At 32.1% G+C, this 25,165-nt stretch overlaps 1 protein-coding gene across 1 annotated transcript in view; it reads left to right on the forward strand.

The window, feature by feature from the left end:
* Positions 1-1,287: 1,287 nt before the first annotated feature.
* Positions 1,288-25,165, forward strand: part of TBX20 (T-box transcription factor 20) — a 33,543-nt gene continuing 9,665 nt past the window's right edge. Inside the window, exons 1-6 of the mRNA XM_053713074.1 lie at positions 1,288-1,414; positions 5,172-5,406; positions 9,813-9,977; positions 14,442-14,550; positions 16,293-16,451; positions 18,953-19,029. Of these exons, the coding sequence (XP_053569049.1) occupies positions 1,288-1,414; positions 5,172-5,406; positions 9,813-9,977; positions 14,442-14,550; positions 16,293-16,451; positions 18,953-19,029 (872 nt within the window). The remainder of the gene's footprint in view (positions 1,415-5,171; positions 5,407-9,812; positions 9,978-14,441; positions 14,551-16,292; positions 16,452-18,952; positions 19,030-25,165) is intronic.

A 25,165-nucleotide genomic window follows, 5' to 3' on the forward strand; every position in this document is an offset into this window, starting at 1 on the left:
GAGAGAGAGAAAGAGAGAGAGAGAGAGAGATTTTTTTTATTTAAAATTTCAAGTGACACGTTGCGAAAATATAACGATAATTTTCTTAAAATGTGATCTTTAAATGTGATATATATATATATATATATATATATATATATATATATATATATATATATATATATATATAGTATATATAGTGTGTGTTTGTGTGTTTGTTTAGTGTTTCAGTATTAATAGACAAAGATACAGTTATATTTCACAGGGTAATTATATTAGTGTATAAATAAATAGATAGATTTATTTTGTATTTAATATTTAAAGGGGCACCTTGAGAAAATATAAGGATAATTATCTTTAAATGTGATTTTTATTTCCTGTATACACTGCTTATAATTTAAAATATTGCTGTAGTTTATGAATACCTTGTGAATTAACTTTTTCATTGTACTCATTCTGTTAATGATACTAACATACAAATATTATTTGTTGATAATCATTTTATATATATATATATATATATATATATATATATATATATATATATATATATATATATATATATATAAATATATATATAGATAGATATATATATATATATATATATATATATATATAGATAGATAGATAGATAGATATAATGATATCATTATATAATTTATCCCAAGATTGGATTACATTGTGCAGGCGGTTCCTCATCGTCAAATATCCTCTCTACACCAATTTGGACTATTAAATGGATTATCAACAAAAAAAAATGTATTAACTTTACTTTCATCTCCATATAGCAGATCCTGCTTAAAATTGTATGTTCTTAACCCAAAGATCCCTACCCCACCCACACTTCCCAAACACTTCCCTTATCAGCTGCATCAAGCAGATGTGACGCTGGAGAGCTCCAATTGGCCAGAAGCAGATAGGATCTGTGTGGCCATCAAATTAAGGAAGGGGAAGCTGAGATTCAGCATTCTGTACAGCAGCAGCTCCCCACTGAGGTAGCCAGGCTGTTCTGGCTGTTCTAGTCAAACCTCAGGATCCACTCTGACTACTTGTGAACTTATGCAGAGTATTTCTATATTAAACATTAAGAAACTCAAAGCCCTAAGCAAGGACAAGCTTCTTGAGTATCTGGCTAAATAATGCACAGACTGCATTCTTGCATACAATTTGTATTGGTTGTTAAACTTCTCAGAAGTCCCGTCAGATCTGCCTTCTAGTGAGCACAGATATATTGCTCACTGCCTTTTCCAGTTTACTTGTTGCTTAGACCTGAAGAGCTCCGAGCCTGGGTTTATCCTGTTCTGCAACATGGAATACACATCTTCCCCCAAGCCCCAACTCTCATCCAGGGCTAATGCCTTTTCTATTGAGGCTCTAATGTCAACTGGGACAACCAAAGAAAAGGAAACATCGGAGAATACCATTAAACCTCTGGGTGAGTGTCATGGAAAACATCTGGGGCTGGGAGAATAAATAGGAAACTCATTCAGTATTACCTTGTTGACCTTGTCGATTGTAAATGTACCTGGACATTAAATGCTTGCATGCACATTTGTATAGGAAATACACCCAATGTGTACAGCTGAGTTAAATATGCAAGATACAGTAGCACCAGTGTGTATCTGAAGAAGGGGAGACTTGTTCCCCGATATGTCAAGAGGGTCTAATAAACAGCTGAACAAGGAAAGTTACCTTGGATATGTATATATATATTATATTTTTTATTTTTTTATTATATATATATATATATTATATTTTATATATATATATATATATATATATATATATATATATATATATATATATATATATATATATATATAATTATTCTACAAAAATAGGAATATAATTTTATCATTTTAATATTTTGGTAAACATGTTCAGAAATGATCAGATACATAAGCAATCGGATACTTTAAAAAAAAAACTGTTTTAAAAATGTTGTATTTTCTACATATAACCTTAAACATTTGCTTTAAAAAATGGATTCCCCCCCCCCCCCAAAGGGTCGTACTCATCCTTTCTTGCCTAAAACAAAATAATCATAAAAAAATATTATTTATATATATATATATATATATATATATATATATATATATATAAATAAAAGTCTGGTTTCCAGATATAAAGCAAGTGTCTATCATAATATATATACGTATTTGTTGTAGCTGTTTTAGGTATTTTAGTCACATACTTTATAAACATATTATTCAAGGACTTGTTTGTTATCCCGGGATAACAACACTAATAACTGTTTCGCAAAGTATTTTGGAAAATGAAGTCATTCTTTAGAAATTTGTAAACACACCAAAGTATTCGGTGCATACAGTATAGAAATCAGTACGTTTAAATTATGCACTTATTTTCCTTACTTTTCTCTTCTTTCTTTATAACTTCCTTAAATTATTTTACAAATATATTTGTTATTATTTTGTTTAATAGTGATTTTCATTTCCTGTATATACTGCATATCTTTAAAAATATTAATGTTGTTTATGAATACCTTGTAAAAGAACCTTCTCACTTTTATTGTACACATACAAATTGTATTCTGTTTATGATATTTACATACTACAAATGGTATTTGTTTCTAATCATTATATATATATATATATATATATATATATATATATATTTTTTTTTACTATAAATGTCGTCCCCATTATCCAAATACCATAAAATTAATTAGCTTTTATATCAAAATATTTTTGATATATTGCAGACTTTAAATATAGTTATATATCAAGTTCTTTCTTGTTAATATCAGCAAATACTATTTATGACTATGGAGTATTTTTGTTCTTAATTTGGGATGTTAAAGAATTAATCTCTCTAAAAAATGTATTATTATTATTATTATTATTATTATTATTATTTATCTTTGTTTCATCTAGGCCTGTTTGTGAAATATGATATAATAATATTTATTTTTTGATTAATAAAACTGTAAAAATATTGACTAACATTTTTAATAAAAAAATTGAAAGAATCAAGGCACAAATCAAATTTGGAAGATTTTAATTTTCTGCAACTAATAGAAGTCACACTCTCAGCCAAAACTATGGACAATATATAATATTGCCGTCTAAGACACAGGAGACCTGTATGGAACAATTTTGTTTTTAAGGGACTTTCGTTTTATGTAATAACAAAATGAAAGCACAATGTGCAAAAAACAAAATGTGTCACAAAGTAAACAATCTATCTCTCTCTTTTTTTTAAAAAAAATTTAATATCTATTATTCGGTTGGTATCTCAATCTGTTTTTAAAAAAAAAGGTTTTTTTTCCCTATATGTACCTTTAAATGGACATTAAAACTATATTGTTTCTGTCATGATTCAGATAGAACATACCATTTTAAACAACAGTTGTTTAAAATGGTATGCTCTATCTGAATCATGAAAGAAAAAAAATGGGTTTCATGTCCCTTTAAATACATAATGCACACACACACACATATATATATATATATATATATATATATATATATATATATATATATATATATATATATATATATATTATAAAAATGTATATATATATATATACATATTCATTTATAGGCATATGATTTTCATTTTAAGACCTTCAATCTTATTTGTCTCTACATTTTTTTTTTATTTCATTAGTACTAGTAAATATGGGAAAAGCCTATATGCTAATATGCTTTGTCAAATAATCTTATACATTTAATATTAATCCTTTTCTTCTGCTCTTTTTTGACTACCTAATAATAGAACATATCGGTTTGCTTTAGTCTGCGCTGGTGTTTGGCTAGAATGTCTAAGGTGTGGTTTTGTAAAAGTAATTATGTAAATTACATTAACCCAAGCCAAAATACTTGATTGGTATCAACTTGACTCCATCTTCTTAGATACTATAAGTGGGTAATCTTGTCAATTAATATTATTAGGGATTTAATGTTGTTGTTTTTCTTATTAATAACAATTTTAAGAGCTAAATGTCAATATTAAAAAGAAAAAAAAAAATTGTGTTGTTGTTGTCTCTCCACCCCATATATTGAGAGCTAAGAATAGTTGGGCTAAACTATCCCAGCAGGTGTCACCTCTTAAATTCTTTTTTCATAATCTGAATATTATTTTCATTCGCAGAAACAATATTAATGTTATCAACATATTCAACAGATGTAACCGTTATTTTAATTAATACAATTAAGGGACAAAATATGCTATTTCATTTTCTCCTTTCAAATATCTAAAGCTTGTTTCTCATTCTTCAAACAAAATCAGTTAAATATTAGGGGTATCACAATTAAAATTCCACAAAAATAGTTTTAGGTGCATTAGGTTAGCACACAGCCTGTATTTGCAGCTGAGATTTTTTTTTATTCCTATTATATTTATTCTTTTTATATTTAAAGGGTGGGACTGTCCTAATAGTTCTCAGTCATTCACAAAGGAAAATATATTACAATTGATGTAACATAAACATTACTCTTCAGTTACTAGGCTCTAATGAATTATACGTTTTTATTGTTATATACCATTATATCGTTGTCCTTTACTTCCATAACATTCCAGTACAATAATGTGTATTGTTTTATTACACATTAAACTACCAATTAAAGTAATATACAATGACAATAAAAATGTAAATATGAATTTAAGATGTTCAATTTTATCTAAATTAATCTTTTAATACTTAATAAACCGAAACATTTTTTTATTTTATTTTTACTAACACATACTATTAGGTGTTAGGTAAATATTAATTCATTCATGTGTTGTCTTATGCTTAAAGTATGTGCAGTTACAATGTTAGAATGAGCGCAACACATGTATAAGAAAAAAAGAGTGGTAATTAAAGTGAGAAAATAAAAGCAATTACTTAATTTTCATCCAAAATCTAATGAATTCTCCGCATAAGATAACATAGAAATTAGAGAGATTTTCAGTGTAGGGAGTTTTTTGAATTATTGGACCAGGGAACTTTGTCATTTTGATTCTGTCTACTAATCTAAGACATCAGTCTTCATTATAACAGGACTCTATCTTTCAAGATTGTTCAGTTCCATTAAAAAGATCCCAGCAATAAATATGAGCTTGCTGTAAAATGGAAACTCATACATAAATGACAATTTTATGTATGGAGATATTACACAGATATTTTTTTTTGCATTGCTGACATTTAAATGGTTTAACTATCAATTCTGCTTTTGTGTCCATATTAGAACAATTTGTGGAGAAGTCCTCTTGTAGTCAGACTCTTGCTGACATCTCTATTGTGGACCCTCATGGGGAGTTCAGCAGCAGCCCCCCATCCCTGTGTACAGAACCCTTAATCCCCACCACACCGATCATCCCAAGTGAGGAGATGGCAAAGATCTGCTGCAGCCTGGAAACCAAGGAGCTCTGGGACAAATTTCATGACCTGGGCACAGAAATGATTATTACCAAGTCTGGGAGGTGAGCTTACCCTGATGCCTGTGGATCAAATAAAAAACAACAATATTAAAGCTAAATGTGTGTGTGTGTGTGTGTGTATATATATATATATATATATATATATATATATATATATATATATATATATATATATATATATATATATATATATATAATGTATATATCAGTAATAATAATGCATTGCAAAAGAACTGCACAAAAATACATTTTAAAAAACAACATTAAAGCCAAATGTATATATGTATGTATATATATATATATATATATATATATATATATATATATATACATATATATATATATATTATATATATATATATAATGTATATATCAGTAATAATAATGCATTGCAAAAGAACTGCACAAAAATACATTTTAAGAGCGTTTAAAACACTCACCTTTTTAATATTATGCAAAACTACACTGACACCCTTGAGCATATCTTTAATTTATCTACTTTCATGTAAAGTTCACCCTAATTTCAACTGCTGTTATTGTAAATTGCACAATAATTTTTTTTAAAGTTTTTGTGCAAGGATAACCTCAATTAAACTAAATACTAACATATGACTTTAAATGTTTTAATTTCCTAACAAATGAACATAATTGTTTTGCAATCTATTGCCTGTTGGAATTATTTTATTTCATGTTTAGACCCTAGGGTTGTGCAGAGTGATATAGAGAGGATGAGCTAACAAATGTACACTTAGTTTGCTTTAATCTGCTAGCTTTGTGGTGAGGTTGTCATTAGCTAAAGGAACATCAATATCTAATATTTCTTTCATGATACAGATAGAGCATGCAATTTTAAATAACTTTCCAATTTAATTCCATGATCTGACTTGTTGTATTCTCTTGGTATGCTTTGTTGAAAAGTATTCCTAGATAGGATCAGAAGCTGCTGATTGGTGGCTGCACAAATATGCCACTTGTCTAACTTTCAGCTAGCTTTCAGTAGTGTATTGTTGCTCTTTCCACAAAGGATACCAATAGAATGAAGAGAATTAAACAACAGAAGTACATTGGAAAATTGTTTAAAATTGTATTCTCTTTCTGAATCGTGAATGAAAAAAATTTGAGTTTTGCGCCCCTTTAAAGACTTTACTGTGGTTTTAATGCTCTATGAAACACTATGAAAGAGTAAAAGTAGGGTATATTTCAGTATAGTGTTTTAGAAGTGTTTTTTAGTGTCATATCTCAGTGACCCCTGAAACAGAATGGTAGATCAGAATCTATGACAATTAATTCATTTCCTTTTATGGTGAGTTTATTTAAACTAGCATGCATTTCTTTGTTCTGTCTGTAAGACAGTATATTCATTTTTGCTTATGGATGTTCAAGTGCTGAATAAACCTACCTATTATTTTTAAACTTATGTATGGCTTGTTCCTGTCAGCCAATACAGCTCTTTGAGTTATCTATATAGAATACTGAAAAAAGTATACCTAGATATAATTTGTTCACCAACATCTAATTCCTGCAATACTTAAAGTTCAGTCAATATTTATTAAGATAAATGTGCAAACTATTTATTAATTAGCATGAAATTCAACTCTAAATGCAGCCCCCCATACAACAGTCAATTAAGGAAAAATAAAACAGCATTATGATGTATTTTCATTGCTTAATTTGCTTGCTTTTGTTAAAAAATGCTTCAGAAATGTGTGCTTGTTCTACCCCCCTCCAGAGTGCTGGTTGAAGTTTATGGTGCATGCATAAATATCAAGCAGTTTACCTGCCTAGCTACATGCTACATAGTGATTGCTTAGATCAACATATACACATATTTACATCTGTCCCCAATTGGTCACAATCAAGAGAGACAGGATAAACATAGTCAAAATTGTTTTTAAATGGTATATCCACAGACTGCTCTTTATTTGCAAAATCCTGCCTATTTTGATAATAAAATAAAAGTTTAAATGCTTTTAAAACATTTACCTTCTACGCAGATCTTTTGCCATGCAGTGCTGTTGTATACTTTTAGGTTACTATAGCACATCCGCTTCTCTATGAGAACTGATATAAATATGGTGTCACTTAATATTTACATACACAGTTTTTGCATATTGTAAATTAAACTCTATATTTCTTTAGATATTTTATTTATTTATTTTTACAATAAGGCTATGGTCATTCAGAAGATCACATGAGCTTTCTTCAAAGGGAGCACACTCCTTGATGTTTGTTACCTTAGAGAAAGAGAGAGTAAATTGCTGAGCAATACTGCTTTAGACTTCTCTCTTACCTGAAGAAATAAGTATTTTTTTATTAGAGTGTGTTCTGACTAAAGATCGTAAATTGGGAGATGCAGCCCTGATTGGCTATATCACCCACATACTAATGTAAGAAAAAATGATATAAATTGGTAGTGGTAGGGGATAACTAGAGGCTACAGAAAAGAGATAAGTTTTACTTCTTTTTACTTACTTCTATTTTCAGATTTGCTTTGTTTTCTTGTATAATTGTTAAAGGAGCAGCAATTAACTACTGTGAGCTAGCTGAACCTATAGGGTGAGCCAAAGGCAGGAGGCATATATGTACAACCACCAATTATCAGCTAGGTCCCAGTAGTGCTTTTCTGCTTACGAGCCTACCTAAGAATACTTTTCAACAAAGCATGCCAAGAGGGATGAGCATATTTTATAATAGAAGTAAATTGGAAAGTTGCTTAAAATTGTATGTTCTATCTGAATCATGAAAGAAAAATGTTGGGTTTTCAGTTTCTTCTAACCCTTTCACTTTTATTTACATACCACTTGTGCAATCATGACACAGATGGTTGTAAAAGCTTCTCTCAGATCCCCATTGTTCAGAAATAGCAGACATGCATGGCTTTTCCATTGCCTTTTTGTAATTTGAAGGCTGCTAATTACAACTGCACACCACACCTCTGAAATTCCTGGTAGTGAAGGGGTTAATCAAGTGGCTTGTAAGGTTAACTTTAGCTTTAGTGTAGAGATTACCCTCCCATTTGATTCCTACTTGATCAATCCTAAACAGCTCTCCCCCCCCCCCTCCAACACTGGTCACTCCCTTCTTATGTACTGGCAGATAGTCTGCCAATATGAAAATTTAAGGCAATTTAGTTTTTTTGGGTTCCCCCCTTACCCTCCAACCTCCCTGATCCCTCACAAACAGCTATCCCCCCCCCCCCACCCTAACTAATGCCCGCCATCTTAGGTACTGGCAGTTATTTTATACCTATAAAATGTTGTTCTTTTTTTTATATATATATATTTTTTAATTCTGTAGTGCAGAAGTGGGGAGATTACTTAGGGATCCCCCACTCCACCTTTTTTTCTGTAGTTTAGCTCCTCATCCCTCCCTCTCCCTTTATTTTTTTATTTATTATTCTGAGGTAGGGCCATCCTATTCCCTCTCCCTCAGCTGCTGGACCGCCCACCCACCTCTTGAATTCCCTCCTGCCGACACCAGCAGATGATCATTACAGATGCTGTAATGATTTGGCATCTGCCTTCATATGGAACCGGAGCACCGATAACGCTCCTGTTTCATATGCAGGCAGATGCCTAGAGCTCAGGAACTCCAGCGTTCAGCTGTTAATAAGCAGACGAGCCTGCTTGAGCTTCCTGCAGCTCTGATGTATATATACTTCTCAGCACATGAATATACCTGTTACAAATATATATATATATATATATATATATATATATGTATATATATATATATATTCTTTTATTTTCTTCTTTTTTTCCCACTCAGTATTAAAATATATTTTAATTAAATATATTGCTGCACATACTTCAAATAATATATTGGTGTTCTATAAAATGCCTGTTGTTCATTGCCATGTATATATTAAAGGGACATGAAAGTCAAAATAAAACTTTCATGATTCAGATAGAGCAATTTTAAACAACTTTCCAACTTACTTTTGTTATCTCTGTATCCTTTGTTGAAAAACATACCTGGGTAGGTTCAGGAGCTTCCTACCCATTGGTAGCTGCACATATATGCCTCTTGTCATTGGCTTACCCAATGTGTTCAGCTAGCTCCCATTAGTGCCTTGTTGCTCCTTCAAGAAAAGATACCAAGAGAATTAAACAAATTTGAGGATATAAGTAAATTGTAAAGTCATTTAAAATTGTATGCTCTGTCTGAATTATGGTGAATATGTAGAACAAATCAGGAGCACCAGGTGGTCCGGTAGTAAAGTAAAACGTAACTTTTGTTCTGCCATATACAGCTTGATTTAAAAAGGTTACAACATGTAACTAGGACATATCAGTACGAGACATATGCAATGCTAGTTCTGCTAACGCGTTTCGGCATTAGCCGTAGTCATAGCTTGATGTCTGAATTATGTAAGAAAAAATTGGGTTTCATGTCCCTTTAACAAGTGATAGCTCATATATTTTTTTTTTTATTAATTTTGTTTTTAGGAGAATGTTTCCTACCATCAGAGTTTCCTTTTCTGGGGTTGATCCGGAAGCCAAGTACATTGTCCTAATGGATATTGTACCTGTAGACAATAAGAGATATAGATACGCCTATCACAGGTCTTCTTGGCTTGTGGCAGGAAAAGCAGATCCACCACTACCTGCTAGGTAAGTCACTCAATTTAATCTGTGCACCACATTTTTATTTCCTGACAAACTGGTTTATTAAACAATAAGAGAGTTTTTAAATCATAAGAAATCAGCTCTGAAGGATAAAAGCAGCAGCAATTTGAACTGTTTCACAGGATAATTCACAGAATAGTGGGGAAATCTATGCTATTGTTTTAGCCACAGTCAGCATGTTATCCGTAGGTAATACATTCAGCATGTTATACAAAGGGGGCATGTTATGTACATTTTTATATCCCCTTCATTATCCTCCCATTTATTCATTTTACTTGCTGCAGTGTATCAAGTGGTATACAAATAACTTATTTACCTTTATTTTGACATTTAAAATTGTGATTTTTGCCCCTTAAACCAACACATATACAGAAAAATATGAATGCTGCAGTATTCTTCTTGGAAAAGCAATATAAGCAAGAGATAGCAGCTGTAATCATCATCTCAGTGGGGGTGGGAGGTACAATTTTTTTATTTTCAGTTGCCCCCTCTATTTGGCTTTTGTGTAAACAGAGACAGATAAGGTAAGCATGTATTTATGTATAACAAGAGAGATAAGATAATTGGGTCTGATGTCCTGCAAGTTCAGCCCATATCAAAAAGTTGTAGTTTCTTAGAGAGAACATAGCTGTTTCATATGCAAAAATAAACCAAAACAACAAAAATCTATTTTATACTTTGCAGCTAGTATAACAAGACATTTGAAATACATTACGTGGAAATCAATTTTTCAGTACAGTTTCACTTTAAAGGGACAGTCAACACTATCATCAACATTATCCAATATTTAAAAATAAAAAATGAAGATCCGCCTGCACCATGCCCCTTTTGTCTTGCCTACTTGCTTCTCCTAGTAATCACTGTCGATAACTTCTATAATATTATGTAAATATGGCAGCCTAACTCCTCCCTCCGTTACATAGCTACCTTCTTCTTCAAATGATCAGCCAATCAGAATCTAATCCTCGGTCAGAAATTGCATGCGCTTGATCGACGATGATTACTAGGAGAAGCAAGTAGGCAAGAGAAAAGGGGTATGGTGCAGGCGGATCTTCGGTTTTTATTTTTAAATATCGGATAATGTTATCTTGAGTGTTGACTGTCCCTTTAATTGTACAGTTAAAGGGACAGTATACACTCATTTTCATATAACTGCATGTAATAGACACTACTATAAAGAATAAGATGCACAGATACTGATATAAAAATCCAGTATAAAATGGTTTAAAAACTTACTTAGAAGCTTTCAGTTTAGCTCTGTTGAAAAGGTAGCTGGAAAGCCCACTGCAAGTGGGAAATAAGACACTCCCCCCTCCCCCTTCTTTTGCATATGAAAAGACCCTTTACACAAACAGGAGCAAGCTGGAGAAGGTAGCTGGCGGTATTCAAATAAAACTTTGGGGCTTGGTTAGGAGTCTGAAAATCAGAGCAATGAAAATTTATAAATAAGCAAAATTATACATTTAAAAAAAAAAAACTTTATGGGCTTTATAAATAGATCATCTACAAAACATGTAGGCAAAGAAAAAATGAGTGTATAATGGCCCTTTAAGATTTATTACTTTAGAAACTAGGCAAATGTCTATAAATTATATTTATTGGTACCTGCCTAGCTAATCCTCAATGGTACATTTATATAAAATGTATCAGCAAGAATATTGATAGCCAGACCAGGGTGAATATTTACATACATATGATATGTACAATATCAAAAGCTTAATCTGAGAAACTATGACCAAAGTGCCACCTGATAAGATGGTGATAGAATATTGCCATCTGATTAGGGCTGACGCTCTTTATGCACTGAATGTGAAAGACAAATTGGAAATTACAATGTGTAATCAGGTCAAATCAAAACATGAGATTTGTTTGGGATTTTATGTGTGTGTTTTGTTTAACTTAACAATGGATCATAAGAGGCTTCAACTTTTGTAAACATTGTATAGCTTATTTATGACAACTTTAGTTTTGATTGGTGTATATTCCTAACCTCACTGATTTCTTATTTGAAATACATTGAACTCTAGCAAAAAGAGTTCTAAGAAAATCCATTCAAATCTGCTGTCTTCTTTGTTTCACCATAATCTTTCTTACTGACTGCTATTGCTGCTTTATTTCAAAATGGTCTACAATTATAGAAATTAAGACATTATTATGACCCCATTGGAATGCAGTTAGTCTCGTTGAAACAGTTCCAGGTACTAGGAAAGATCTATGGGATGGATTAAGGCAATAGGAATTGCATTCATTTTTATTAATATAGCGGGATTGTGCTATAAAATATGGCAGAACATTACTTTAAATAAACCAGCTATTTTGTTTAACCGCAATAAGATGTACAATTCATTCATTGCATATTGAAGATTTGTTTTATCGGTTTAATGTGAAACATACTGAGGCTACACTTTCATCCAGCAAATTCCTGTGGAACATTGATTGCGCCTAAATAAACTTACACAAGAAAGTAACTTAACCTCTAAAATAGCCATTGATCAGAAATATCTTACATAAACACAAGAGTTCCTTTATCATTTAATTCTAAATAGCAATTTTTTTTTCAACAAGACAAGGAACATAATTATAAACAATACAGTTTGAATAAAACAATATGTAGTTGAGTTTACAGTGTATAGTTATTAAAGTATGTGTAAACGGTCACTAAAATGCACATTGTGATAAAAAATTTGTACCAACTTCAGAGACAGAGAGGCTAGGACAGGAACTCTCAAATCTAACCCTCTTTATTCCCTTCAGTGGCACAAAATTAAGATTCAGATATACCCCTCCTGGAATTAACTAAGCCACTGGTATATGTATAGCCCCCATGCACCAATAGAGTATTTACGCTTCTGCAGTCTATAGCACATACATAGTAGACAATCTGTGTAAAAGAGGACAGCGCAAAAGGACACGATTCAAGGTAGACTTTATTCACAGGTACAGCATATCAACACATATTCTACTTACAAACAGTAAGTTATTTCCAGCAATTCACAATTAATGTTGTGAACATTTGAAGTCTCGTTCCATTAATACAGGTCACCACGGCTGGCAAGTACTTCCGATAGGGGATGTTTCCTCCCGGACTCAGCACACAGCAGCAGGGAACCTTCTCCAATAACGGAATAGACCAATAGGCTCAACATACATAGTAGCAGTGATCAGTCAAATAATAACTAGAAAATAGAGTGCATTAGCACATGCACAAATTTGCCTATAACGTTCCAAAAACAAAGTTGCACCACATAGAGTAATCTTGTAGGCTCAAAGTAAGTATTAATGGAAAAAAATGTTCCCACTCCAAATTTAGATAGCCTATAAGGTATGATGCAGTACAAGCAGGATGGTGCTCTCAGTCCCCAGTTGGCTGCTCCACATGTATATCTCATTCAGGCTCACACTAGAAGGATGTCAATTGGTACTAAATAAAACTGATTCAAACGCTAACAAATCTACTGCTTGAGTGCTCTGTATAAAACCAGAGTCTATATAAGTTTTAAAACTTGTTTTAAACTTGTTTTTTTTTTTTTTTAAATCTAGTTGCATCTATGTACCTATTTTATCAAAACCATAAAGGTTCATGTATGGATTTCCTGGGGAGGCGAGAGGCCTTCACATTTACACAGGGAAATCACATAAATTGGTATTACAGGGTAGTTAAATAAAATTAAAAAAAAAAAAAAAATTTTTTCATAATGAAAAGCTGTCTTGCACAACTGAATATTGGTTAACACTACTATGAAAAAATTATACTTTAAGGATTCAGATAGAGCACATACTATTAAACAACTTTCCAATTCACTTCCATTATATAAATGTGCACACTCTTTTTATATGCAGATATTCTGAGGTACCAGCACCTACTGAGCATGTGCAAAAAAAGTCACTGAAAATACGTATATGCATTTTGTGATTGGCTGATGGCTGTCACATAATGCAGGGGGAAGGAAATGTAACTAACTTTGAAATTTGTCTTTGTATTATGCATTTATTGATTATGCAGTTCTATTTTATTTAATGAACCTTTAAAGTGTAAAACTTGAGTGTCCAGATATTAGTGAGTTTGGATTTTGATTTGTGAAAATGATCAATATCTCAGTATAGTCAGTTATGTGTAAAATGTATAAAAATCAGAGCTTGTATATACTGCATTGCACGCCTATTTTCGAATCCTATTTATTTAGGCAACTGTAAATATGCAGAATATAACTGTGTTCTACATTTCTCATAAAGGTAATGCATTATTCCTGCACTGGAGCTGCCTTTAACTGTGTGTTTAACCCATTTGCAGGGGTTAAACCATTATTGCAATAATGCAATAATAAAAAAAAAATGCTCTAACATATAATAAAATCATTTTCTTTTTACACTTTTATGCCCCTTTGAATTGTTATAAAAGTTTTACTATTATAGATGAAAGAATGACTCTGTACTGTTGCATTTTTGCAGATTGTATGTTCATCCTGATTCCCCATTTACTGGGGAGCAGCTGCTGAAACAAATGGTCTCCTTTGAAAAAGTGAAGCTTACAAACAATGAGTTGGATCAGCATGGACATGTAAGTGTACATATTACTGAGTAGCAAGCCTAGGAGTTCATACACAGTGCACAAATAAAAATAAATCTAGCACCGCCAGACAAGACTGCATGACTCAACCAGCCACTAGTGCTGGGACAGATAAAAATTGGAGAGGACAGAGGTATTTAAATGTGTGATATGATTAGAGGAAGATGTATGGGCAGCTTTTCAAGTAGCATAGATAGGGTGTTTGTATCACAATGTTTGTGTTCTTAAAGCTAACTGAAATGGAGGATTCCATTTCATTACATGTTTGTTAGAGGATAATAATTTTCATTGTAAACATAAGATTTGTGCTATATTACTGTTGGCAAGGAACAACAAGTCTAAAATAATGTACAATATGTTGAGGGAAATTAATACTTTCAATCTAAATGGACATATTGAACAAATATAAATATATATTTATACACACACATTAATATATATATATAAACAATTATATCATGATTCAGGTAGAAAATACAATTTTAAACAACATTCCAATTTACTTCTACTATCTAATTTGCTTAATTCTTTAGATATCCTTTTTTGAAGAAATAGCATCTATGAGCAGCCACCAACTACTACTACTATCTAGATAGGCTACTGAGCCTATCTAGATATGCTTTTCAGCAAAGGATATCATGAAAATGAAGCAAGTTAAATAATAGAAGTAAATTAGAAAGTTGTTTAAAATTGCTGATCTTTCTAAATCATGAAATAAAAAATGTCGGTTTCATGTCCCTTTAAGGTCAGATGTACATAGGCATGCACTTTCTATTAGATTAAAAACAAAAATAAACAGCTTTAACATAAACCTTTTTTTATGCAAAAAAAATCTGTTGTAACATGTTTTAAAGTGTTCTGTCATATACACTAGTGATGGCCGACTTTCTAAACCCTGTAGGCCACAGATCAATATTCTAGAAGCGTTAAGAGTCACATATAAATGTATAGATTTGAAAAAACAACATATTTCTAAACAATCTCCACATTTTAAACTTTGATAAAACTAAGGCAGAGGACCCACAGTTGACCATTTTCGATATACACTATGGGATTTTTAAGAGTTTGCTGTCCCTTTAGTTGCTTTCATTTGAAGCTAGAGTTAAGATTTATCAAGCGCCTCTCTCTTCTGCGGTCATCTGGTTTGTACAAGTGTCACCCACTCACCCCAACCTTGGGATTGTCAGTTAATCTGGTCACTAAAATGTAACTGATGTCTTTCTTCCCAACTAGATCACTTTAGGAGTGGTGAAATGATGGTTTGAATATTTAACAAATTCACTTAAGTTTAAAATGAAATTAAAAAGTCTTAGCAATTGCCAATATTTAATTTTTTAATTTTTACTTAAAATGATTATGGTCAACAAAGATGCATTTTCCCCATCCTGTTACTTAATTTGATACATATTTGCCGCATATTTTGTCAGATACATATACCAGCTGTATTCAAATTCAGTAAGAGGGAAAGATTTGTATGTATGTATATACCGTACTGGGTATATATATATATATATATATATATATATATATATATATATATATATATATATATATATATATATATATATATATATATATATATTATGTAAAAACACACATTTATTAGAAATCTATAAATCCCTACAACTGCATTTTTAGTTTATTTTTTTGTTTTTTTATTTTGCAATTCAACAAATAAAATGGACAGCTACACTGCTACTTTAAATAATGATATTTTTTTTATTTTTTTTTAGATTATCCTAAATTCAATGCATAAATACCAACCAAGGGTTCACATAATTAAGAAGAAGGATCACACTGCATCGCTTTTAAATCTCAAGTCTGAAGAATTTAGGACGTTTATTTTTCAGGAAACTGTGTTTACTGCTGTTACGGCCTATCAGAATCAGCTGGTGAGTTTGCCTTTCATCATTATTCAAATGATCAGGATATATTTAAATAAAAACAAGAACATATTTTAACAGATTCTGCTCTCAGAGGGCTTCTTCCAGGGTTATCAAGTGTAAAACATTTCAGTGTAAACTTCTATATTCTGTAAATTTGGCTGCCTGTAGCAACTATGCAGAAATTGTGCTGAGGAATGTTTAGACATGGAAATGATGCATTCAGTTTAGACTGCACTGCAAGAGATGCATTAAAGAAAATAAATGATTTTATTAAATAAATAAGGCTCAATTTTCCTTTGCAAATTTTAAATGAAAGTTACCTTATTTGCAAGTTGTAAAGCTGCCCCTTCTGAAGGAGACATTACACACTGCTCTTTTCCACATAGGAAGATGGAGTGAAGTGCTTCTGTGGCTGTGCACAGAAGCACAGTTCCCACATTATGTAGTCATACCTCAGGTTTTCTCTCCTAAGTAGGGTGACCATATTGCCGCTTTAAAAAGGGACACAAATGAAAAATACATATGTCAGGGCTGTTTTCAGGGCTATTTAAAGAAATCTTTTGTATAAGAACCCTGACATGTATTTTTCATATGTGTCCCTTTTTAAAGCGGCAATATGGTCACCCTACTCCTAAGGCAACAAGCAGCTGGGAATTGTTGACTATGGTTGGCTCTATTGCTTCTGCCTGCTAAAGACAAAAATAACTACATTGGGATGCAGCCAATAAGATTCAGCTAATTAGAATGGACTGGAAGTAATGCCAAATAGGATATGTCTAAACATCCAAAAAGACAGTGCTTATAGCATGTATAGCTAAGTGGCTACACCGTTGTTGACTCTTCTAATATGGATGATAGCATTTTTTCTTCACTGCATGTAAATGCTTGATAGGTTCCATCCCACTATTTTATTTATCAAACACCAACATGAAATGCAAATTAAATACTGCAACAAATTGCAACTTTCGTTGGGATACACAGGGTGTGATAAAACAACAATGTTATGCTCTATCTGAATCATGAATGAAAATGTTTGGGTCCATTTAAACTTGCAGTATTACTACATTATGTAATAAGAATACTTTGTGCTTATACTGTGTAATCTTGCTATACGATCCACAGTTGAAAGTGTTTTTAAATATATTTTTGATTACTTATAATACTTTTTCAGATCATCCATCGATGTACTAATTATATTGCTCTAATTTTAGTTATTTTGTTCCTTTCCTGTAACTTGCACATTAAAACATTATGTATAACTGATGGTAAGGCATATTATTTATGAGTGCTTTGAGATAAACATGTATTTTCAAAGATAATGGGTACTATTATTTATATTTAATTTAAATAAGAACATTTTAGTTTTTTTACTGCTGCTGCTAAGGAAATGATTCAATTTGCTCAACCTTTATTGGATAAAAGATAAACACATTACACTTTCAACAACCTAACTCATAATTTAAGAATTAAAGGTCATGTTTCTATTTGAGCAGTCAAACCACTATGACAGAGTTGAATTGTAGGTCAAGCGATAAATCCAAAGTTGGATTTTGATAGATGTTCCACATATTGTGTATTAGCAACAATATGATGGGTGTCATTTATCTAATATCTTATACTTTAAATTTAACTGTAATGAAGGTTAGTTTAACCATTTAGTAGCATTACCATCCCCATAATATCTCTATATTTGAATCACTTAACAGTGTTTTCTAAAAAATGACAAATGCAATTTATCATATGACAACATTAGCAAAATACTAAATTACTTTCTAGACCATGGTTGGCGAACCCATATACCCAAGGTGGTATACAAAATCAATTTGCTAGCACTCTTGGTAACCACCTTATTGTTGGTCAGTATACAACATATAAGCTGATATATGTTATAGATTTATTAGACAAAAAATCCCTTAATGTTTAAAAAATGGTGTCATGGGCACACATATATATATTTTTTTTTTAGAAGATTACCACCAATTTAGCACATACTATCAAAAATGTTTACACCCCTGCTCTATATTGTCATAATACCTGCTAAAATATTTTTTTCTGCTCCATATGTTGGATTATCCCACACACGCTAAGCAGTTTTAGTCAAGCAAATGTTTGATTATCTAAAATAGATGCTTTAAAAGTATGACTATAACAGTATGCATATAAACAACATACTTGAAATTCCTTGGAGTTCCAAGACTTTTTTTTTTCTTATTTCTGAGGTATTTTAAGTTTATACACACATGTCCTAAAATTGTACGTGTGTATACTCCAGTTTGAGATTATGAAATATAGGTTTTATGTAATTTATTGAAATGTTTTATTTACATCTTAACCTAAAGTACGATGACCACTGTGAGTTGGTGGACATATTTTCTGGATGAGTGACAATAAAACTGACCATGATACATACATTGACAGCTGTAAAGTTAATTGCTAATCAGATATTTGGACATGGTGCCCTTGCATAAAAAAAAAATGAAACCATTGTGTTGTGCTTGTTTTTGCAGATAACCAAACTGAAAATTGACAGCAACCCTTTTGCTAAAGGATTCCGAGACTCCTCCAGACTTACTGATATAGAGAGGTAATGGGAACTTTGTGTTTACTTTTGCATAAGATTAGATAATGAGAAGAGAAAGTTTGAAAGAAAAATGTACTTACAACTTAAGAGAACTTAATGTTATCTTGGAGTATGCACTGTCTGTCTCTCTTTCCAGTCTTTATTTAAGTCATCATTTCAAAGCTGTTCTATGTGTGTTAAAAGTACTTACAAATATTATTATTTCAGCCATAATTTTATATATTTCACTATCTTCCTACATTCAACAATTATTGGTGTTATAGTACCCTAGATACACTTTGACCAGAGGAGATTATATAAAAATTAAAAATGTGGAGTAAAAAGTAGACCATAATGCTAAGTATTAAGGATGTATGGGATAATGGTAAGGACCTAATGATCTTCTATTTATTTCTACTTCCTTTACCCTTCTTCTTGCTCTGTGTAGAGCACTAGACATATAAAAAGTGCTACATTGCAAATTGTGAGCAGCAGGCACCTTTGACTTTTGTGGGGTTCTACAGTAATGAATGGTGCACACAGCATCACCCAAGAATCCCACTAGAACTGACAGTCACTATGTTAGTTTAGCCAACGAAATCCACAAAATTATTGGGTGACCAATGGTTGACTGAGGGTGTGGTAGCTGAGTGATGAAATGACCCCTCAGAAAACTTTACTTTAGGTTCTGCCAAAACCTCACCCAGGAGTTCCCATACATTAATTTTTTTCCAACTACTAATTTTATCCCCTTTACTGCCAAGTTATTTTACTCAACTGTAAGTAACACATACAAGTCATTTGATATGACCACTGGCCTATATGTAAAGAATCAGGATCAAGGCATTGTCAGTGTTTTAGTGTAGTGGCTTCTCAGGAGACCTAAAAAATGGACAAATGCTTTTGTGTAAAAATTGTGCTTTGTCCCACAGTCCCTAGAGAGGTCAAAAAGCAAAATCTGTAATCTAGGTTTTCAAAATGCTGCAGATTGCCAAAAGCATTTATTTGGTTTACAGCAAATTTCCTTTTTTTTTGTCACTCTAGGGAGTGTGAGACAAGCCCACTTTTTTAGTAAAGGCAAAAGGCGTTTTTTTTTCTGTTTTTTCTTTACATATCCATTTTTTGGTTTGGTTTTACTGGACAGCCAGATGAAATACTGAACTGCCCATTACTTTACAACTTATCAAGGTGAAAACATTGCTATTAAATCACTTGTTTAAATTATGATTAATACTTATAAATATATAATAAAATATTGATAGTAAAAAGATTCATTTGGGCCTCCAGGAAAATGTTCAACTACAATAAATATTTGTCACTACTTGTAAGATACAATTTACAATGTTTCTGCTTAGCATTTAGGGGTGTATTCAATTATAAAAAGGTCAGTGTTTAAAATGATCTGATGGCTAGTAAATGATATTATACAAAGGTCATTTGACCTTTATATATTTAACTAATATGTACTAGTAGAAAGAACAGTATAAATATATACAGAATACATCTATTTACAATGGGATATTTAAACCTATAGTGTAGTATTGTGCCCAATTGCATGCCTGAAAGGTCACAAATTGGTACAATTTTCATAGAGTAATTTAATTTAGTAGATTCTATGGTCAGATCTGTAATCTAGCATCTATCTATCTATCTATCTATTATTATTATTATTATTCTTTATTTATAAAGCGCCAACAGATTCCCAGCGCTGCCCATGGGTACAAGGATAAAAGTACAACGGAGAAACAATACAATAAAAGACAAAATGTTACAGACAACTACAAGGGGAATTGAGGGCCCTATTCCAGTGGGAAGTTACAATCTAGATTATCTATCATCTATCTATCTAGCATCTATCTATTAAATCTATCTATATATCATCTATATCTGTCTACCATGTTTAAACAAGCACTTTCTGGACTTCAAATGTTTATTTAGGCTATTAGGGATATTTCACAGCAGTAAAACCTCTTGCTGGTCTTAGGTCCTAAGTGACGCACTATTTAAAGCAACAACGCAGCAGCCTAGCATCCACAATGTTCCTACCAATAGTGTGAAGACAGTTATTACACTCAAGCCTCTTAAAAGTTCACAGATCAAGCACAGTTCCCTAGTTATAGCGAGAGCTATTTGTTTCTAAGGGAGCTGCTAAAACACAACTGTATCCAAGCCAGCAGTGATCCTACAGACCCTATGTTTGTTTCTACACCAAATGCAAGACCTGTATTAATACTTTTTTTTAATTTATATTCATTAGTACTTTGTAACATGTTTTCCTCCATACAAATATTTATTTTGCATTGTATTTAAAGTGATGGTAAAGTTTCCAATTCATATAATCAGATCTGGAATGGAAACAATATTTTAGATGGACTTTAAGTCATCCATTCTAATTAAGATATGCTATAACTTACTTTTCAATTCTAATACCCCGTGCTCTGGCAGCCCACTTTAAAGTATTTTTTTGTAAGCTAACTGAACTGTTCTCTAATCGGTGCTCTAGCCATACCGCACTTACACTATTTTTTTTTTTGCTGCTAGAGCGCTGATTGGAGAAAAAATACTTTTGAAGTGGGCTGCTGCAGCACGGGCTATAGCGTATCTTCTTTAAAGTCCATTTAAAATATTCTTTCCATTCCGAATTTGATTATACGGATTGGAAACGTTACCATCGGTTTAAGAGTGTGTTTTATTTGGTGTTTTATTTGGTATCAACCACAAAGAGCAAAATGATCCCTTTCTATATCATTTTCTAGGGGGTGGTATTATTGCAGTAGCATCTATAGTTCCCTAAGGAACGTGTCACAAATAACTAAAAAAAATATAATCAGAAGACAAAATATAACAAATTCTTAAATACATTTTAAAGTCACTTATTTTTTTAATTATTATTTTTTAGATATTAAAGTGTACCTAGTGTTTTATTAAGGTTGCTGATTTTCACTTAGTATGATTAAGATGAAATGTGACATGTAGGTTTGGGGTGCATCAGTGGTCCCTCTAAGGTCACATTTTATGAGCAGTCCAGCAGTAAAACGGTTAATCAGGGAACCACACCCTGCAGTTAGCAAACATTAAACAATGCAGACCTCAAAATATGGCTCCCTTATTAACTGTTTCCCTGCCGGGCCTTAGAGGAAACACTGGTGTGCATGCAGATCAAATGCTCTAAGGGGTCGATTTATCAAGCTGTGTCGGACAGGGGCGCAGCTCGCCTCTGCCAGGCTGAATTCCGCTGCTCTTTTGCGTTTTCGTGCAATCCCGCCCCCTGCCCACGCACAGCCAACCACACGCGGGCAGAAATTGTCAATCTCCCCAGTCGGATGAGACCGGAAAGATTGAAATTCTCCACCTCTTAGGTGGCAAAAGGTTAGGGAAGCAGCAGTCTGATGATCACTGCTTCATAAATACAGACTGCAGGTTCTCTTGTGAGAACCTGCAGTCGTAGGCAGGGGAAGGGGTTGATAAATCGATCCCTAAGAGTGTTATTTGTTTGCTTCAATGTTATTGTTAGCAAAATCTAAAGCAGTGGTTAAGCCATTGAACCAGACATATTTTATTGTGGTCAAGTCTGCATTTATATACTGTCGTCATACCAGCACTACATGGTTAACATTTCTTAAAGAAAATATATTTGTACTTTTTTTTTTGTAAGTAGATATAGTATAATGAACAAATTCTCAAAATATATGATAGTTTTTTTTTATTAAAGTGAATGTCAATTTTGATGCTAAAGTGCCCAGTTTTTAAAAATTTGATTAAAAACAGGGGCACTTCAATTCATCAAAATTTACATTTCACTCCTGTTGTGAGAATAAAGTTACCTTTTAAACTTGACAGCAGCTTCAGCTTCCTCCGGTCGTTGCAAGCCATTTCTGACATCAGAAATGATGGATAGGTCATCCTCCAATCACGGCTTCCCCCCAGGGGGAATCAGTGTCTGATTCAACCCCATGATTAGACCCCATTTTAGACCCAGGAAGAGGCTTTGCCACGGGTGGAGGAAGCTGGAGCGGCTGTCAAGTTTGAAAGGTAAGTATTTTTTCACAACAGGAGTGAAATGTAAATTTTGATGATTTAAAGGGCCCCTGTTTTTAATCGAATTTTTAAAAACCGGGCACCTTAGCATCAAATTGACATTCACTTTAAGTAGATAATACTCTATAGAAACAAGTTTTATTTAGATAGCACATCAGCTACCACCATTTCACAATTGCATTGTTTACATTTATTATTATTATGTTTTTGTTTTGGCTATTTGTATTATTTGAATTTCATATGGACTTTAGTAACTTTTTAGTAGCACTAAAACTAAGGGGGCAGAAAATTGTTAAACAAGAGGCTCATAATGAGAAGAAAAGGATCTATTTTTTTTAGTTGCCTTCAGCCTTATGAAAAGCCAAACCAAGCTATAAGAGGGAAATTAATTTTAATATAATCTGTAGAGCTTATCTCTAGTATTTCCTATATTGTTTGGCACACAGAAGCTGGCTAGCTAACATAATAAATAGTCCCTTATATGACTAGCTCAAAATATAGATTAGATTTCCAGACTGTTTTTCAACATCTCACTGTAAGTAGACAATGGCTTATGGGTATCATTTTCAAAAGTTTAATGCAGCCTCTCCCCTAAAAAGCCTTTAGGGAGAAAAACAAATCAGATCAATTGATCTTTACAAAACCAAACAAATTAAATTAGTCTGGAGTCAGTTAGTGCTCTAAACCACTGAGTAATTGGATTGCGCCTTGTAACTGATTGCAAGCAGCTTCTATCTGAAAACAACAGAGAACTCTTGTCTGCTGGACATCTGAGGCAAAAACACGTCTTTTTATGAGATGATGACAGAAATTGCAGCATTCTAGCATAATTGAATACTACATTATGAATATATAGTCTTTATCTAAAATTTCATGATGATAATTTATGAGCACACTAAAGCGACCCTACTGCATACATGTAGTCATGATTTAATGCAATTCTGTATAGTCTATAATATTTGTTTCTAGATTTCACATTTATTTTCTGCGTAATTTGTTTTAATGGTTATGGAAAACACCCAGACACATATTTATATTTTTAAAGGGACATTAAACACTTTGAGATGGTAACATAAAATGATAAATCACATAGATAAAAAATGTCTGCAATATACTTTAATTATTTTTTTGTCCCCCTTTTCTGTAATTCCATTCTGAAATTGTGAGCTTTTCAGTTCCTGTTAGAAATGGAAGTGCACTGCTATATTCCATTCAGCCATTGGATGCACACTCTAGTGACCTATGTATAACTGCCTCTAATTGGCTGCAACAGAGAAGATAATCTAAGTTACAACATGGCAGCTCCCATTGTTTTATAGACATTCAAACTATAGACTTAATTTGTCAATATTTAAACAGCTAAGAAAACTTTAAAAACTACATCAACATGTTATTCTCAGACTTATCTTTTCTTTGAATGCATCATTTTATCTAGCATTTATTTAGTGTTTGGTGTCGCTTTAAAGGCAAACATTTTTCTCATTCAGAATACACACATCTAGCAACAATACTAAACATAATTCTTAAATAGGTATTAAATAGTAAACACACACTATATGTAATGATTTATTCAAAGCAAATATTAGCCTTAGAATAATATGTAGATGTAGTTTTTTTACAATTATATTAGCTGTGTAAATATTGAAGATATACTGTAAAGGTTTAGTTTCTATAAACTAATTTTGTTTCAATAAGGTAATGGGCACCAATGTTCAAATGTAAGTTTCCCTTTATCGCTATCTTCTACTGAGGACAATTAGGGGCAGATATAAATCAGGCAATAAAAATACTGTGTAAACAAGGGCTGTGTGGGAAACCCTGTTAGATCATTACTTTAAAAATCCTATTTTCCTCCAAGCCTTGTTAGCACAATCAATTTAATTGTCTGGTTTATATGTGTCATTAATTGTCCTCAGTAGGAGAGATGGATAAAGGGGAAACTTAAGTTCAAACATGGCTGCACCCATTACGTTATAAAATCAGTAGAATTTAGAAAATCAACAAACACAGTAAAAGGGGAAAAATAAATAATAAAATAATATTTCAAAGCTTTATAACTACACATAATTAAGCATTTTATATTACAATCTTATACTGTTTAATATACCTTTAATTAACCAAT

Source organism: Bombina bombina, chromosome 5 (assembly GCF_027579735.1).
Source record: "Bombina bombina isolate aBomBom1 chromosome 5, aBomBom1.pri, whole genome shotgun sequence".
Taxonomy (NCBI): Eukaryota; Metazoa; Chordata; class Amphibia; order Anura; family Bombinatoridae; genus Bombina; species Bombina bombina.